At 38.6% G+C, this 17,090-nt stretch overlaps 1 protein-coding gene across 1 annotated transcript; it reads left to right on the plus strand.

The window, feature by feature from the left end:
* Positions 1 to 577: 577 nt before the first annotated feature.
* On the plus strand, positions 578 to 16,421 carry APOH (apolipoprotein H; the record flags this gene model as incomplete). The annotated part of the gene is made up of 7 exons (XM_081321873.1): positions 578 to 641; positions 2,872 to 3,048; positions 7,089 to 7,185; positions 11,445 to 11,521; positions 13,032 to 13,220; positions 13,769 to 13,948; positions 16,017 to 16,421. 7 exons carry the CDS (start codon positions 578 to 580, stop codon positions 16,229 to 16,231), a joined length of 999 nt encoding a protein of 332 aa, XP_081177999.1. The 3' UTR covers positions 16,232 to 16,421.
* Between the last annotated feature and the right edge of the window lie 669 nt (positions 16,422 to 17,090).

Below are 17,090 nucleotides of genomic sequence, written 5' to 3' on the forward strand. Positions count from 1 at the left end.
TTGTTTGTTTGTTTATTAAATTTATATGCCACCAGTCTCACTGTTGAATGATTATTGCCAGTTTGGGCATTGCTTCTTGAATAATTTCAAGCAGTGGTTTCCAATGAAGGCTGGAGTTGTATGCTTGGGGGTTCATGCCAGAGAAAGGTTGGAAAGCAGATAGACTTTCTTGATTTTGAATTCCTGAATCTTGTTAGCTATCTGACCATGCAGATCTCTGACATAATTTCTTTGAATTCCTACCATCCAAAGAACATCTCTCTCTCTCTCTCTCTCTCCACCATATCATCTGATCAAGATTAAGAAATGAAAGTTATGGGTTGCGAAACATTTGCCAACATACTAGACCTTCAGACTGTAATTATATCTCAACTTTCGTAATAATTGCAAAAGGTTGTGCATGTCTTCCTATGACATTTATTTACTCAGCTGTAACAGGAATTTTTCCCCCCTGCATCTTTGATTACTAACAATATAAACAAACATAGGGAGTTAATATTTAGCATTGCTTGGTATTTATCTTAGCAAGCAGAGTACTGCATTTGGATTTGTTCTGAAGTTTTGCAAATCTGCAGTCATGTTTCCAGCTCTGCTTAGCTTATGTTTGGTTGCAATAACCCATGTTGCTCTTGCAGAAAATGGTAAGTGTTTTTGCATTTTGTTTTAACAAGGTGGAAATATTATATTTCTTGGAAACTGATCAGTATATTGTGGCATGAGATTTTTCTTAAATGGTGTCTATACATGTTAATTTGCCTGTGTGCATTTATGCTCCTTTTATGAAATCAAATTGTTGACCATATCTAGAGTCCCATTCACACATTTTGCTGCAGAGTCACTGGAAACTTGCTTCCCTCCATTTCCCTCCTGAACATTTCCAAAACATGCAAAATGGGATATTAAACTTTGTAAATTACTCCTGTAATCTGCCTCCAGGGATTTATATCTCACTAAATGACACTAAAATGTTGCTAGAAATTATCCAATCAACTGACTGAAGGCTACACTAAGTGGCATTTCAGTGCAGCTCCTTCTTTTTATATTATTTCCTAAATACCTCAGTCATCCAGTTAGGGACTGTGGCAAAAGAACTGTCTCCTTTTTCCTTCTCTTGCTGATGATGTCCCAAATACTCACCACGATGTAAAAAAGATGTCGAGACTCTAGAAAGAGTACAGAGAAGAGCAACAAAGATGATTGGGGGACTGGAGGCTAAAACATATAGGGAACGGTTGCTGGAATTGGGTATGTGTAGTTTAATGAAGAGAAGGGTGAGGGGTGACATGATAGCAGTGTTCCAATATCTCAGGGGCTGCCACAAAGAAGAGGGAGTCAAGCTATTCTCCAAAGCGCCTGAAGGCAGGACAAGAAGCATGAAGACCTCCAAGGTCCCTTCCAACTACTTCTTCTTCTTCTTCTTCTTCTTCTTCTTCTTCTTCTTCTTCTTCTTCTTCTTCTTCTTCTTCTTCTTCTTCTTCTTCTTTTTCCTCCTCCTCCTCCTCCTCCTCCTCCTCATTATTATTATTATTATTATTATTATTATTATTATTATTATTATTATTATTATTATTATTATTATTATTATTATTATTATTATTATTATTATTATTATTATTATTACAAAATGTCACTGATGCCATTTAAGGTTTTTTAAGTCCAAAATTTTTAATCCTTTTTCCAATTTTATTTCCTTTTTGTAGATAAAAACAAGAATCTCCAGTAAAAATAGGAAAATTTTGTTCCCCAGGTTTCAGGAACATATAAATCCAATTAGATTAAAATTGTTCTTTTAATGCTTTGATTCCCCTGGGTAGTCAGACGCCGCTATTCTTAGAGGGTGGGATAGAAATTCCCTTCCCTCTCTCCTCACAGGGGGAAAGATATTTCAAGCAGCTTTTATAGGAAGAGAAGGTACTTAGGGCAAAGAGAAGATCAGATCTCATCCAGTTTCATCCGTGTTTTCGAAGTGCTTGGTGGTGAGTTTGACTTCAGCTGTCTGCAGCCTTATGACGGCCATATTGCTACGGCCAGTCTTTCCTCTGCCAGTTTGGAGGACTGCCCCGGATCAAGCAGAAGGGCTGCCACCCTCCTGTGATCAAGTGGGGCTCCCCTCCTTGCTCATCGCCCCTACAAGGCAACTTTCGAGCCTTTCCAGGGTCCCCCAGTGAAGGGAAATTGGACGTGGAAGACAGAGCTCACCTTCCAGCATCCGTGGCAGCCACGGCGGCACACCAGAAGTTCTAAAAAAAATCACAGTACTTTTTATTCATAGTTAGTTGTTCCTGTTCTAGCTTATATTTCTTTCCTTTTGTGTTTCATTATCTTATATTTTATTCTTTAAAAAAAGAAAGCAAATGAAGACTGGTGGGTCTTGATTCCACTCCTCTAAACTAAAGAATTTATCTTGCTAGGCTTTGATGATTAGATTGACTTTGTTGTTATAGAAATGGTTTGAATTAACTAGAAACGTGAGGTTGAGGTTGTAAATTTTCCTGAACTCTACTGCAGCTGGGAAAAAAAAAATCACTGCTTTCTTTCTTTTTCTCTGTGCTTTTCCTTTTCCTTTCTTTTTCTTTTGTCTCCTATTTGTATTTTATCTTATACTAAACTTTTTTTAAAAAAGAAATAAAGAATGTATGTTGCATTCATGTATCCTTTGGTCTCATCTGTGAAAACACACAATATACTCATTGACTGTTTATATTAGGTTGAAGTGAAATAGGTGGCAAATAAATTTAAATAAATAAATAACCAAACAAACCAACCAACAGATAAATAAAAATATTATGGCTCCAGGACCACACAAGACTACTGTTTCATGTACCAACAAATCTTTTCATACATGACTTGTTAGTGCTTGGTGTCTTCTAGTTTGCCCTAGGCCTCCTGAAGTACCTCTAGCTACCACCAACACAAATAAAGAAGCATACAGGCCTGGAGAAGACATTGTATATGAGTGTAACCCAGGTTATGTTCCCCGGTCTGGCTCAAGGAGATATACGTGTCCTTTCTCTGGTGTATGGCCTACCATTACATTCAGATGTATACGTAAGTATGTCCTTTCTGTAGTTTGCCCTTTTTTTTTGCTTTTTCCACACAAATCAATATTCTTGCTTTTGTTTTAATAAAAACCTATTCTGTATTTTCAGTTTGTTCTATTTTCTATGAAACGTTTCTTAACTTTTCAAACGTAATGTTTGAATCTTCCAGATTTCCACGGCTCACCCTTCTGCCCCCTCTCCTCAGCAAAATCATTACGAATGGGATCATATTCTTGAAGTAAAAGTGTATCAATGTGCCAAAGTTTTAAGGGAATTTTTTTCTGCAGATCAATCTTAAAAGAGCTAGTTTGGTGCACCCGGTTAGAAATGGGAGGCTGTGAGTTCTAGTCCTGCCTTAGGCACAAAGCCAGATGGGTGACTTTGGGTCAGTCACTCTCTCTCTCACCCCTAGGAAGAAGACAGTGCTAAATCATTTCCAAAATCTTGCCAAGAAAATTACTAGTCTATGCAGTCACTAGGAATCAATGATGACTTGAAGGCACACACATGTAGACAATAACAATAGCAATAGCACTTAAACTTATACAGGTGAAACTTGAAAAATTAGAATATCATGCAAAAGTTCATTTATTTCAGTAATGCAACTTAAAAGGGGAAACTAATATATGAGATAGACTCATTACATGCAAAGCAAGATAGTTCAAGCCATGATTTGTCATAATTGTGATGATTGTGGTGTATAGCTCATGAAAACCCCAAATCCACAATCTCAGAAAATTAGAATATTACATGCAATCAATAAAACAAGGAGCGTCCATAGAACAATATCGGACCTCTGAAAAGTATAAGCATGCATATGTACTCAGTACTTGGTTTGGGCCCCTTTTGCAGCAATTACTGCCTCAATGCGGCGTGGCATGGAAGCTATCAGCCTGTGGCACTGCTGAGGTGTTGTGGAAGACCAGGATGCTTCAATAGCGGCCTTCAGCTCTTCTGCATTGTTCGGTCTCATGTCTCTCATCTTTCTCTTGGCAATGGCCTATAGATTCTCTATGGGGTTCAGGTCAGGCGAGTTTGCTGGCCAATCAAGCACAGTAATCCCACGGTCATTGAACCAGGTTTTGGTGCTTTTGGCAGTTGTGGGCAGGTGCCAAGTCCTGCTGAAAAATGAAGTCAGTATCCCCATAAAGCTTGTCTGTGGAAGGAAGCATGAAGTGCTCCAAAATCTCCTGGTAGACGGCTGCATTGACCCTGGACTTAATGAAGCACAGTGAACCAACACCAGCAGATGACATGGCTCCCCAAATCAACACAGACTGTGGAAACTTCACACTGGACTTCAAGCATCTTGCAGTGTGTGCCTCTCCATTCTTCCTCCAGACTCTGGGTCCTTGATTTCCAAATGAGATACAAAAGTTGCTCTCATCAGAAAAGAGGACTTTGGACCACTGAGCAACAGACCAGGTCTGTTTTTCTTTAGCCCAGGTAAGACGCTTCTGACGTTGTTTGTTGTTCAGGAGCGGCTTGACAAGAGGAATACGACATTTGAAGCCCATGTCCAGGATCTGTCTGTGTGTGGTGGCATTTGATGCACTGACTCCAGCCTCAGTCCACTTCTTGTGAAAGTCCCCAACACTTTTGAATGGCCTTTTCCTGACAATCCTCTCCAGGCTGTGGTCATCCCTGCTGCTTGTGCACCTTTTTCTTCCACACTTTTCCCTTCCACATAACTTTCTATTAAGGTGCTTTGATACAGCACTTTGGGAACATCCAACCTCTTTTGCAATTACCTTTTGAGGCTTTCCCTTCTTATGGAGGGTGTCAATGATGGTTTTCTGCACAACTGTCAGGTCAGCAGTCTTCCCCATGATTGTGATTCCTACTGAACCAGACTGAGAGACCATTTAAAGGCTCAGGAACCCTTTGCAGGTGTTATGGCTTAATTAGCTGATTAGAGTGGGACACTTCACAATATTCTAATTTTCTGAGATTGTGGATTTGGGGTTTTCATGAGCTGTAAGCCATAATCATCACAATTATGACAAATCACAGCTTGAACTATCTTGCTTTGCATGTAATGAGTCTATCTCATATATTAGTTTCCCCTTTTAAGTTGCATTACTGAAATAAATGAACTTTTGCATGATATTCTAATTTTTTGAGTTTCACATGTATATTGCTTCATAGTGCTTTACAGCACTCTCTGGGCGGTTTGCAATGTCAGCCTATTGCCCCCAACAATCTGGGTTCTCATGTTACCAATCTTGGAAGGCTGAGTCGACCTTGAGCCCTGTCAGAATCAAAATCCAGGCTGTGGAATGCAGAGTTTTTGTCTGCTATACTGCATTCTAACCACGCCACCATGACTCTATGCATCAAGGATTGGATCTTGGGACTGAAGTCTATGCCACATTGATTAGTAAACCCCTAAATGGTCCTTTGCAAAGGATGGCGAGTGTTTGCAAGGAAGATTTGAATCATCTCTGGACTTGCAGAGTTTGTGTGTGTGTTTGTGTCCATTTCACTACTTTTGACTAAGACCTGGCAATTTCAAACATGCCTCTGTGATAGCAGCCCCAAATACACCTAGTCTATACAGAAGGTCTGAGCAATGTAGTGGAGTTTTACCAATAGTATCCTGAACAAGGATTCAGTGATATTAGAAACTTCTTGGAAAAGCTGGCTGTTTTGTTTTTAACCATTTAGCTGTGTCCAACTCTTGGTGACTTTATAGGCAAGTGCTCTACAATGCTACTCTGTCAAGCACAGCTTCTTTCAATTGTTGTATGTTCAATTTTCCATCAAATTTGATGCTATCAAGCCAGTGGATTCTTTGCTTACTCCTTCTTTTTTCCACTAACCATTCCTAGTATCCTTGCCTTTTCCAATGAATTTGCACACATAACATGGCCAAAGCAAATCTTATGATTTTAGCTGCCAGTGATGTACTTTCAAAACGGCATTTTCAAAATGGCATTTTTTAAAACTTATTTAATGGGATCGAACACTGTCAAAGCCACCAGGATGAAGATCTGATGGGTTATTCCCTGATTAGGTTGAAGTATCTTGTTAGACAGGGTCGGTATCTAAAGTAAGTCAGTTTATTCTGGCATCCATGGAGGAAAATCCTACAAACAACTCTCTCTTTTTGGAAGATAAAAATTATTACAAGGAAAAAAAGAGTCAAATTAAACACTTTTATTGCCTTTTCATAAGGTGTGAATTGTACAGCCTAAAATGATTGATTCACTCTTCCTAGTAGGAGGATTGGAGTTGCCCCTCCTTTATTTACCCAGATCGCCCCTGGCACTTATGTCAAGCAAGAAGAGCAAGCATTGAAAATGGTAGGAGTTCCTCTGTTAAAGAGAACTGTGCACATCCTCAGATCAAACAATCACATTAGTAGGATAATCATCATCATGGGTACATTAAATTAATCTCCAATTGCTTTGGGTTCTAAGATGGAACCTAAACTTGGGCTCTGTTTGCAATGGCCTTCTCACTGGTCTGCATCACTCACTATTACCTCTCTTTTGAAAAAAAAATTCTTTTAAATCACTTAGTTATTTAAAAAAAAATCTCCAATCATGTTTAAAAGGGCGAATAATATAGAATACATTAGGCAAAAACAGATTAAGACGAACTATTTTGAATGGTGTGGCTTCTTTAAGCTTATATGATATTAGACCTTTTTCTTAGGAACAAATGTGTTCAAAGAAATGTTGGTACTAAGAATTTAAACTACTCCTATGGCATCTGCTTCCCAGCACTGACTTTCTCCAGAAGTATTTAGCCTGAGAAAAAGCCTCAATTACTTGATTCCCCACAGATCTCATCCTTTCTGGCCTGTTGTGACTGGAATACCATTATTCTTGAGTGCAAGCACGTTAATTTTGCTATTATGCTTAAGGGGTTTATTGTCTTAGTTCATCAAGCAGAAAATGATCTATTGTTAATAATCTATCCATCCATCCATTGAAATGAATTGGCTTAACTTGGTGATTGCTTCATGTTTACAGTGTATCTATTTGTCTCTTCCCCAATTAAATATTAATCTATGTATATATATTTACATATATTAAACAGCCAAGAAATGTCCCTATCCTGGACCCTTGAATGATGGAGAGATACACGTCAATGACCTCAACTACTTGAGTGTCATAAACTTTTCCTGTAAAACTGGGTAAGTTTGTATACCAGCCTATTGAAATGGACTTTTGTCTCTCACAAATTAAATTTGTAACATGTACTTCATATTATCTATATCAAGTAAATGTATAATATTCTCTATTCTTATTTCCTTTGTTGATTTTTAAATGATGACTATCTTGCTTTAAAAAATTGGGGGGGGAGAGATATTTTATTTCTAGTCTTAAACTAAGAGTTGATATTAAGTGTTATCTATATCCTTCGTAGAAGTCGAAAGTCATTCTTGGCCTATGTTCGTATTTTTCTTTTTCTTTATACTTTTTTCACACTTTTATCCCTATTCTCCTTTTAATCTTTATCATTTATTTTGATTATTAGTTTGTGTTGTTTTTAGTGCTTTGTAAAATGCAATAAAATGATTTGGGGGGAAAAACATATTCAGCCCTTACAGGTTTTCCTGGGGATATGATATTGTTTCAAGAAAACAAATACTGTAAGGGCGAGTTAGAAATCTCAGTCTGTATATTTTATGACTTTGTGGCCAAACAGTATCAAAGGTCAGTTGTGATATGTTTCAAACACTATTAAAGTGTGTAAAGAAGGAAAATAAAACCAAAACCATGCTTTGGCCCTGATCTTGCAACACTTTCTAACTCACCCAAAGTTCCTTCTTGGTGAGTCTGGGAGCGGACAACCACATTGACTAGGCTTCCCATTCCATCCCATAAAGCCTTGCCACCTTCTCCAGAAAGTCCCTGGATTTCATGAGGCATTGCACCAAGGCAAGGCAAGAGGACATCACTTGTCTCTTCTCTGTTTACCAGACAGGTAACGAGCAGGTGTGACTCAGTTGTTGCAGTCTGTCGATAGTTAAGAAGTTTGCTACCACTTCTATAATAAGAGGCTCCCCCCCCCTTTTTCGTCTAGGATTTTTTTCCCCTTCCTTTTTCTGAAAAACTAGGTAGAGAAGCAACATTGTCCCCAAACCTAACAATGTGGGTGGAGTTAGTTGGACTTTGTACCAGTTTGAATCATTTGGGGGGTAAATTTAGCCCTTCGATGAATGGGGTGATTGAGTCAATTGACACCCTCGACTGTGGTTTCCACAACATAGAGTGTAGAAAAGTAAAGCAGGTGAGCAGTAAAGCAGGTGAGGGTTTGGACAGAGGGAGCTATAGAAGCATTACAAGACTATTTTGAGTGCACAGATTGGGGCATGTTTAAGGAAGCAGCTACTGAGAACCAACATACAAATGTTGAGTATACCACCACGGTGTCTGCATATATCCAAAAGTGCATACATGATGTCTGTGTCCTGAAAAGCATTGTTGTGAGGGCGAATGATAAACCGTGGATGACTTATGAGGTCAGCAAGATGCTGAAAGCAGGGAACGTGGCTTTTAAATCTGGCGACATGCTGGCACTTAGAACAGCCAGAGAAAATCTGAAAAGTGCCATTAAAGATGCAAAGCAAGCCCATTGCCAGAAAATTCAGAACTTTTTTCAAGACCCTACAAACACCAGGCGAATGTGGAAAGGAATCCAGATCATTACAGATTACAAGGTGAATCCACCGAGATGCAAGGACGACAGGGACTTTCTAAACAAACTGAATGCATTTTTTGGTAGATTTGCGACATCAAATAGCACTCCTGCTAGGAAAGCTGTGCCCCATCCTGATGAGCAAGTGCTAAGCTTTGATGTCATCTCTGTCCGGAAAACACTGAGGAAAGTTAACATTTGGAAAGCAGCAGGCCCAGATAACATCCCTGGATGTGTCCTTAGAGATTGTGCAGAGGAGCTGGCTTGTGTTCTCAGATATTTTCAATCTCTCATTGCAGCAGGCAGTGGTCCCATTGTGTCTTAAGATGGCTATCATCTTGCAGTGCCAAAAAAGTCCACAATTACAGGTCTCAGTGATTACTGTCTGGTTGCACTGACATTCACCATTATGAAATGCTTTGACAAGCTGATAAAGGACTTTATTGTATCTAGCTTCCTGCCAGCATTTGACCCGCTTCAGTTTGCCTAACGACCAAATCGCTCTATGGAGGATGCTATCTCTTCTGTTCTCCATCTGAGCTTGAAGCACTTAGAGGAAAGAAATGCTCATGTGCGTTTGTTGTTCGTTGACTTCAGTTCGGCATTTAACACAATCATTCCCTAGCATCTAGTAGACAAACTGGGCCTTTTAGGCTTAAACACCCCTTTGTACAACTGGATTCTTGATTTTCTGACCAACAGGCCCCAATATGTGCGAGCTGGAACAAATATCTCTAATACCATTTCCTTGAGCGCAGGTTCTCCTCAGGGCTGCGTCCTAAGTCCGCTGCTGTTCACCCTATTTTTTTTTTATTAAAAAGTTTTACAAAAACAAAGTTTTACAATATATCCCCAAATCCCCCCCACCCCAAACCCGCCCACTTCCCCCCCCACTTCCCAGAGCTAAATACAGGATTATAGTTATAATAATCATATTCTAAATAAAAATTATGCAAATATACAATTAACCAAATTCATAATGTGCTTTAACTCCCCTTTAACATAACTACAATCAAAGTACCAATAACAACATCCCACTAAAATCTACTTGCTGTTCACCCTATTGACCCATGACTGTTGTACTAGGTTTGCCACCAACCATATTGTAAAGTTCACAGATGATACAACAGTAGTGGGCCTTATTCATGATGACAATGTGAAAGCTTACCGCAAGGAGGTTGAGGGGTTGGTGAACTGGTGTAAAGAAAACAGCCTAGTTTTAAATACCGGTAAAACCAAAAAAAATCATTGTTGATTTCAAAAAAGGGCAGGCACAGCTACACTTCTCTGTGCATTAATGATTCACCTGTGGAGATGGTTACCAGCATCAAATTCCTGGGTGTGCAACTAACAAGTAGGCTGGCTTGGTTGCTCAACAGTGAGAAACTGGTGAAGCGGGCACAGCAGCGCCTGCACTTTCTGCATCGCATGAGAAAAGCTCATCTTCCTTCCCCTGTCCTGACCACTTTCTACAGGGGGCGATTGAGAGCATCCTGTCATACAGCATCACAGTCTGGTTTGGAAGCATCACTGCTTCAGACAGGAAGGCAGTGCAGAGAGTGGTGAGGATGGCTGAAAAGATCATTGGCAGTTCCCTCCCTCCCATCCAGGACATAGCACAGAAGCGTTGTTTGAACAGGGTCCGTAAGATTATCTGGTTCACTACTCATCCTCTTCACAACCTGTTTTCCTTGTTACCTTCTGGGAGGAGGCTTCGTGGTATCTGTAGCAGTACATCCAGATTCAGCCATAGTTTCATTCCATACAGCATTAACCTTGTGAACTCTTAGGCTTCCTCCTTCCGTTATATATTCAAGTTGGACAGTATTTAATATTTTATTTATATGTAGGGGTGTGGGTCTATACATATGTTGTATGTAGTATGTTTTAGGTGTGTGTCATGTATGTGTCTCACTTTGAGAGCGGGCAACTAAATTTCATTTTTGATGTGCGCCATTGTGCCCACAGTAAAAAATGACAATAAAGATTATCTTATCTTATCTAATTGACTCAGTTAAAAGATATTTGTTCCAGATGTTCAAAAGAGAATCCCAAAAATTTAGCAAGGTTCATACATTGTGTTAATCCACGATATCTTTTACATTCACTTTGTTGAATAAATCCCAGTGGATGGGTTGACATATCACTATAATTCACAAATCATGTTTTGGAAACCATGGTGGCTGAATTTATATGAGACAGGAAGCCAAACCAAATAAAATATGTTAAGAGTGGAATGCAATAAATGCTCCCTGATCATTACAGGTAGTCCTCGACTTACAATTGAGCCCAAAATTTCCATTGCTAAGCAAGGCAGTTGTTAAATGAGTTACGCCTCATTTTATGAGCTCTCTTTGCCACAGTTGATAAATGAATTACTGCAGTTATTAAGTGAATCATGTGATTCTTAAACTAATCTGGCTTCCCCCATTGACCTTGCTTGTCAGAAGCTGACTGGGAAGGTTGCAAATGGTGATCACATGACCCCGGGACAGTGCAATTGTCATAAATATAAGCCAGTTGCCAAGAGCCTGAATTTTGATCATGTAACCAAGGGGATGCTGCAACAGTCATGTGAAAAATGGTCATGCATCATTTTTCTCAGTGCCGCTGTGACTTCAAATGATTACTAAATGAATGTTAAGTACTGTATTGCTATTGCCTGAGCCCCTGCTTTGCTATTAGAAGATGTTCATCAAGCGTGATGTAACCATTTTCAGAACTGTTTTCATGAAAGTATTCTATCCCCAGGTTTATTCTTGAAGGACCAACAAGCAGCCAATGCCAGGCAAATGGGAGCTGGAGTGCAAGCCTGCCTGAATGCCAACGTAAGTATGAGAAGATATTAATATACATACAAAGAAATGCACCGACTGTCTCACTAATTGGAATAGTGAATTTATCCAGGTACTTAACTTTAGATGGAAGGACAATTGAAATAGGAAATTTCTTTTAAAATGATCTCAGTCAGAAACATTCCTGAAGGAAAGCTATAATATTGAAAAATGTTGGAAATAAGCCCAAACCAGGAAACTACATTTATGGCTTAGCTAGGCTTTCTATACCTGCCTTGCAAAATTTGAAATGACCATGAGGTGGCAACAAAGAGTGAGAATTTCCTACATGTCTTGGCTTCCATGTATAGGGGAGTCCTTGACTTATGAACACAATTGAGCCCAAAATTTCTATTGCTAAGCAAGACGATGAGAATTTTGCTCAATTTTACAACTTTTCTTGCCTCGATTGGTAAGTGAATCATTAGTCACTAAGTGAACCTGGCTTCCCCCATTGACTTTACTTGTTAGAAGACAGCTGGGAAGGTTACAAATGATAATCACGAGCCCGAGTCAGTGCAACTCCCATAAATACATCCAGTTGCCAAGCTCCCAAATTTTGATAATGTGATCATGGGGATACTGTAACAGTCGTTAAGTGTGAAAACTGGTCATAAGTCATTTTTTTCAGTGCTGTTGTGATTTCAAATGGTCACTAAACAAATGGTTGTAAGTCGAGGACTTACTTACCTTGTAATGTTCATCCAATTATTTTGTAGCCCAGGTGTGGTAATCTTAGCTTGGCACAATGTTCAAATCTGCCTTGTCCATTTTTCATCTAGATTTATTCCTGAATATGCAAATCTTATTCACATAATTAATGAGAAGCATTTGATGGACTTCAGTACATAAAATAAAAAATACAACAATACAACTTGAAATAAAGTTTGAGGAAATGTTACAATCTAATGGTGTGCGGGCGAGCATTATTGTGAACCAACACCACACAGGAAGTGGTGCCCTAGAAAATCCCGCCAAATGTGAAGATGCCAAAGGAGTACTGCTAATGAAGTTCATGGAGCGTGGTTCAACCATCAATTCAGAAGTCTACTGTGAAACATTATGAAAACTCAGACGAGCCATGCATAACAAGCGTTGGGGCATGCTGACTTCCGGTGTGGTGTTGGTTCATGCTAATGTTCACCTGCACATCGCTAGAAGCACCCAAGAACTTTTGAAGCAGTTCCGTTGGGATGTTTTTGATCGCCCCCCGCCCCCATAGCCTAGATTTGGCACTGAGAGACTAGTAAGGAATTTCAAACCTTGTAAGACATTATGACAAGTGCCTCAATTTGAATGGCGATCATGTCAAAAAGTAATATAATGTAGTTTTCTAATGTGTACAATAAAAGTTCTGTATCTGCGAGTGTCTGTCATTGATAACCAAACGAAAGTTTATTTCTGAATAGCCCTTGTATATAATGAATTCCATAGGGCAAATGTTTACGTGTGATTTTTAGCATAAAAATCTGTTGTGTTAAACAGATTTGCTTTTTTTTTCTAGCTGTGATTTGCCCTCCACCTCCAGTTTCTGAATTTGGAGTTCTCTCTTACCATAAAATTGTTTCTGGGGATACATTTATTTTCCAAGACACAATCAGATTTAGTTGTCTCTTACCTTTTGCACTGTTTGGAAGTGAAACAGCTACCTGTCAGGCTGATGGAAGCTGGAGTGCATTACCTGAATGCAAATGTAAGTCCTATAATATAGTATTGGTGGCTGGGAATTTTGGGGTATTGGCAAAATATCTTGAGAGAACCACATTGGAGAAAGCTGGCTTAAAGTAAGATTAGATACGTCGCCTCTGAATGGTCTCCCAACCATCACCTAGCAGGAATTCTTTGATTGGGGCTCGACTGTCTTTGCAGTCAGGACATAAAGGACTTTTCTACTGGTAACCTTCAACTACTTGCCTCCAGTACATAAAGCAGTTGGACATAAATGTCATGCAAAAACTGCTTCTCCAGATTTCAACTCTCTCCTCTGCTTTGATCAAAGTGATGGACAGCTGCTCTGTTTGGACTCCCTGCTTGGGTCATCAGCGGGAGAACACTTTGGATACCCCACAAGAAAATTTGGGTGAAGGCTTTGCTCTCAGCAAGAAAGGAGTGGACTGAGGATGACACCTGTTCTTGCTGTCCAAAACAGTACATGTTCCTTACACTAGGACAAGCAGGAAATGCAAATTAGCCCAAAATGCAAGTCCTGGATTTCCCATTTACTCTTTTTTTTCTTAACAGCTATACAATGTCCTCCTCCAGAACCAATAGAACATGGATTCATAAACCAAGCTCTTCGTGATATTTTTCATTACCAAGATATTGTGAGTTATGGTTGTTATCCACCTTATGTTATCGATGATGCTTCAGAATCAAGGTGTGAGAAAACAGGAACTTGGTCACATAAACCAACTTGCAAAGGTAAAGCAGTATGTATTGTATTTGTTCAAAATATCTTGATTTTGTTTTAAAAAATATCTTAACGGTGTATATGAATGTTCATAATGGTTAAGCCATTTTATTTAATAATGCATAATATCTGAATTCACAAATGATGAAGAGGGACACAGAATGTTTACTAAATTTACAAATGACACAAAATGGGAAGTATAGCTAATATCTTAGAAGAGAGAAATAAATTTCACATGATCTTGATAAGTAGAAAAAGTGAGGTGAAAGTTACATAATTGAATTTAGCAGAGTAGTTAAAAAAACCTTCACTTAGGAAAGAAAATCAAATGCATAGAAATAAAGACAGAAGTATCTGGCTTGGTAATCATTTTTATTTTAAAAGATATTGGAACAGCATTGACTGTATATTGAATGCGAGTTAGCAGAATGATAAGGCTAGAAAAGCAAATTTTGTAATGTATTTATTATAAGTAATTTTTAGATACTTTAGTCATTTGATTCGGATTTATTCTACTGTGGTCGGACTTAAGTACCGTTTCTGAGCATCACATTTAGGATGGATACAGGACAAGTTCGAAGAAGTAAAGGGGTGACATCAAAGGACTAGAAATTAAATTGGGCAAAGAGAGAATGAAAGAACTGGGCATGTTCAACCTTGAGAAGACTAAGGCTTCTTAAAGGATGCCACACAGAAGAAAGTCAAACGTGTTCCATTTTATTATAGAGTGCAAAATTAAGTTTTTTCTGACAGTATAAAAACATGTTTAGTTATTTACTATTTATTTCCTATCAGAATCCACAGATCCCTGATGGCTTGCAAATATAAAAAACACGAAACAGAATCTATAGGTGCCTGAGAGGGGGAGGGGCATTTTTTTCCAAATATTTCTACCCATCCAGTCTGAGCCAACAGATTGGACGTACTACAAATCCCATCAGCTGAAGAGTTCTGACTGGCAGGAACTAGAAGAGGGCCTTTTTCCACTGTAGCCCTTGCCTTATGGAATATTCTCCCCAACCTACTTAAAGCTTGGCTATATGTCTAGGCCACAGGGGATGTGTGAAAGGCCCTGTTACATGGCTTTACTATTAGCTGATTAATCATCAGGGCTGCTGTTTCAAATAATTTACTTTGTGGATGTCTTTTTGTTTCATTTTATAATTTTAGAATTGTAAACCGCCCAGTGTCAGTTGAGTGGGGCAGCTATAGAAATTGAATGAATGAATGCAAGAATGAATGAAAGCACAATACAAAAAAAAAGTCAAGTCACCTACAGTGAACATTATAATAATCAAACAGCACAGATTTAGGCAATGTTGGCTTTCAAAGGCTGTGGAAAATCACTCCATTTTTACACTCTTTCAAAATGATGCTTAAGTTATCACTGGCTACCTCGAGAAAAATGCTAGTCCATAGGATGAGGACCCGAACTGAGATATTGCCAAACCCAGTCTCACTTCACTGGAGTGGAACCCATTACCATTCTCATCCAGGGCAACTGTATCAGATGGATTACGGTAGTTTTACCTGGAGAAGGTGATCTTGGAAGTATCACAGAGCCAAAACCACTTAGAGCTTAAAATAATAACCATCAAAACCAACCTTTGAACTGCAGTATTTACTCTATTTGTTTAATTTAATTTGGATGTGATGACCCTTACCTATTGGCACCTAGGCTGCCACTTTCTGCATAAGCTGGAGCTTCTAAATAGTCTTCAAATGTAGCCAAGATAGCTGTGAGAAATGTGTTCCCATCTCCTTTAAGTATAGCAACTGATTCCCCACCCCTTTTGTCTCAGTCATTTTAAAGTATGAATCTTTCAGGTATAACATGTAAAGGTATACTTATAATATATGACTAGCTGCTTTGGAACACACACAATATTAAAAAGGGTAAAATCTTTTGGGTGAGGCAGAAGATATATAAAGGACATTTTTAAATAGAGGTTGCTGTGGAAAACCACTTTTTACTTAATTTAGAAAATCACTGGTTAAATAAAGTGAGACATTATATGATTGTTTACCAATGATTTTTTTTAAACTATGCTGTTTATGTTCCTTCTTCCTCTTCTGTAGCACCATGTAAAATATCACTTAAAGGAGCAACAGTGTTATTCAATGGACAGAAAATAAAAGTGAATGAACTTAACACTATACAACATGCCGAGACAATCTGGTTTTTCTGTAAAAGGGAGACAGAGAATTGCAGTTATAAAACACAAGTTCAATGCATAGATGGCCAACTTTCAATCCCTGACTGTTTTAAAGGTATGAATATGTTCTTTTTTTGATTAACACGAGAACAGATGATATAACGTTTTCTACATTAATTTGGTTGGCACTGTGGGAAACATAAAATTACTGAAAACTTCCAGAGCTTCCAAGAATGGTGTGGGGCAAAAATGCCTAATAGAGAATGAAAATTAAATTCCATCCATCCCATTTTGGAACTGCCCATCTCCCTCACAGAGATTACATGAGATTTATGCCGAAACATCTTTGAAGCCACTGAGTATATAAGATATTTTGCCTGAGTTTTGACCACTTAATCTGTGGATGTGAGGAGCTTCCCATCCCTTCCACAGCGGTTGTGATGTTATAGGAACATCATTTCCAAATACTGGTGCACTTGCTTCCTATTGCACCAATATAGTAAGAATAAAGTTTTCCTGCATTGGAGGGAAAAGGATATGAGAAATTAATATAGCTTTTACAGTAATCATACCCTGTTTCTAGATTGATTTCATAAATACAGGATGGCTCTTCCACTCCCCCACAAATCAGATGTGGAAGAAGCAACCATGTAAACAGAAGAGCTTTCCTAGAACCAGATTGTGTGTTTACTAAATAAGGATCTTTACTATATAAATGTGTAACTTATTTTATACAGAACGTAAATGGTGGACACCATGGTGGATAAAAGATCCAGCAGACATGACTCCATGTATGAACTAATTGAAGATATCTCCCTGTCCTCCATGATGTATCAAAAAAGGAGTCCTTATAAATGGAGAATTCAATTTTCTTCAGAATCACAGCTATTTGAAATACAAACATATACCTTCAATCAATGACATACTTACACTTAAATTGCATACTATCCTGATATTTTTGTCCATCATATTACTTTTCTGTGTACATGTACCCAGT

This window comes from Vipera berus, assembly GCF_964194415.1.
Source record: "Vipera berus genome assembly, chromosome: 2".
In the NCBI taxonomy this organism is placed as follows: domain Eukaryota; kingdom Metazoa; phylum Chordata; class Lepidosauria; order Squamata; family Viperidae; genus Vipera; species Vipera berus.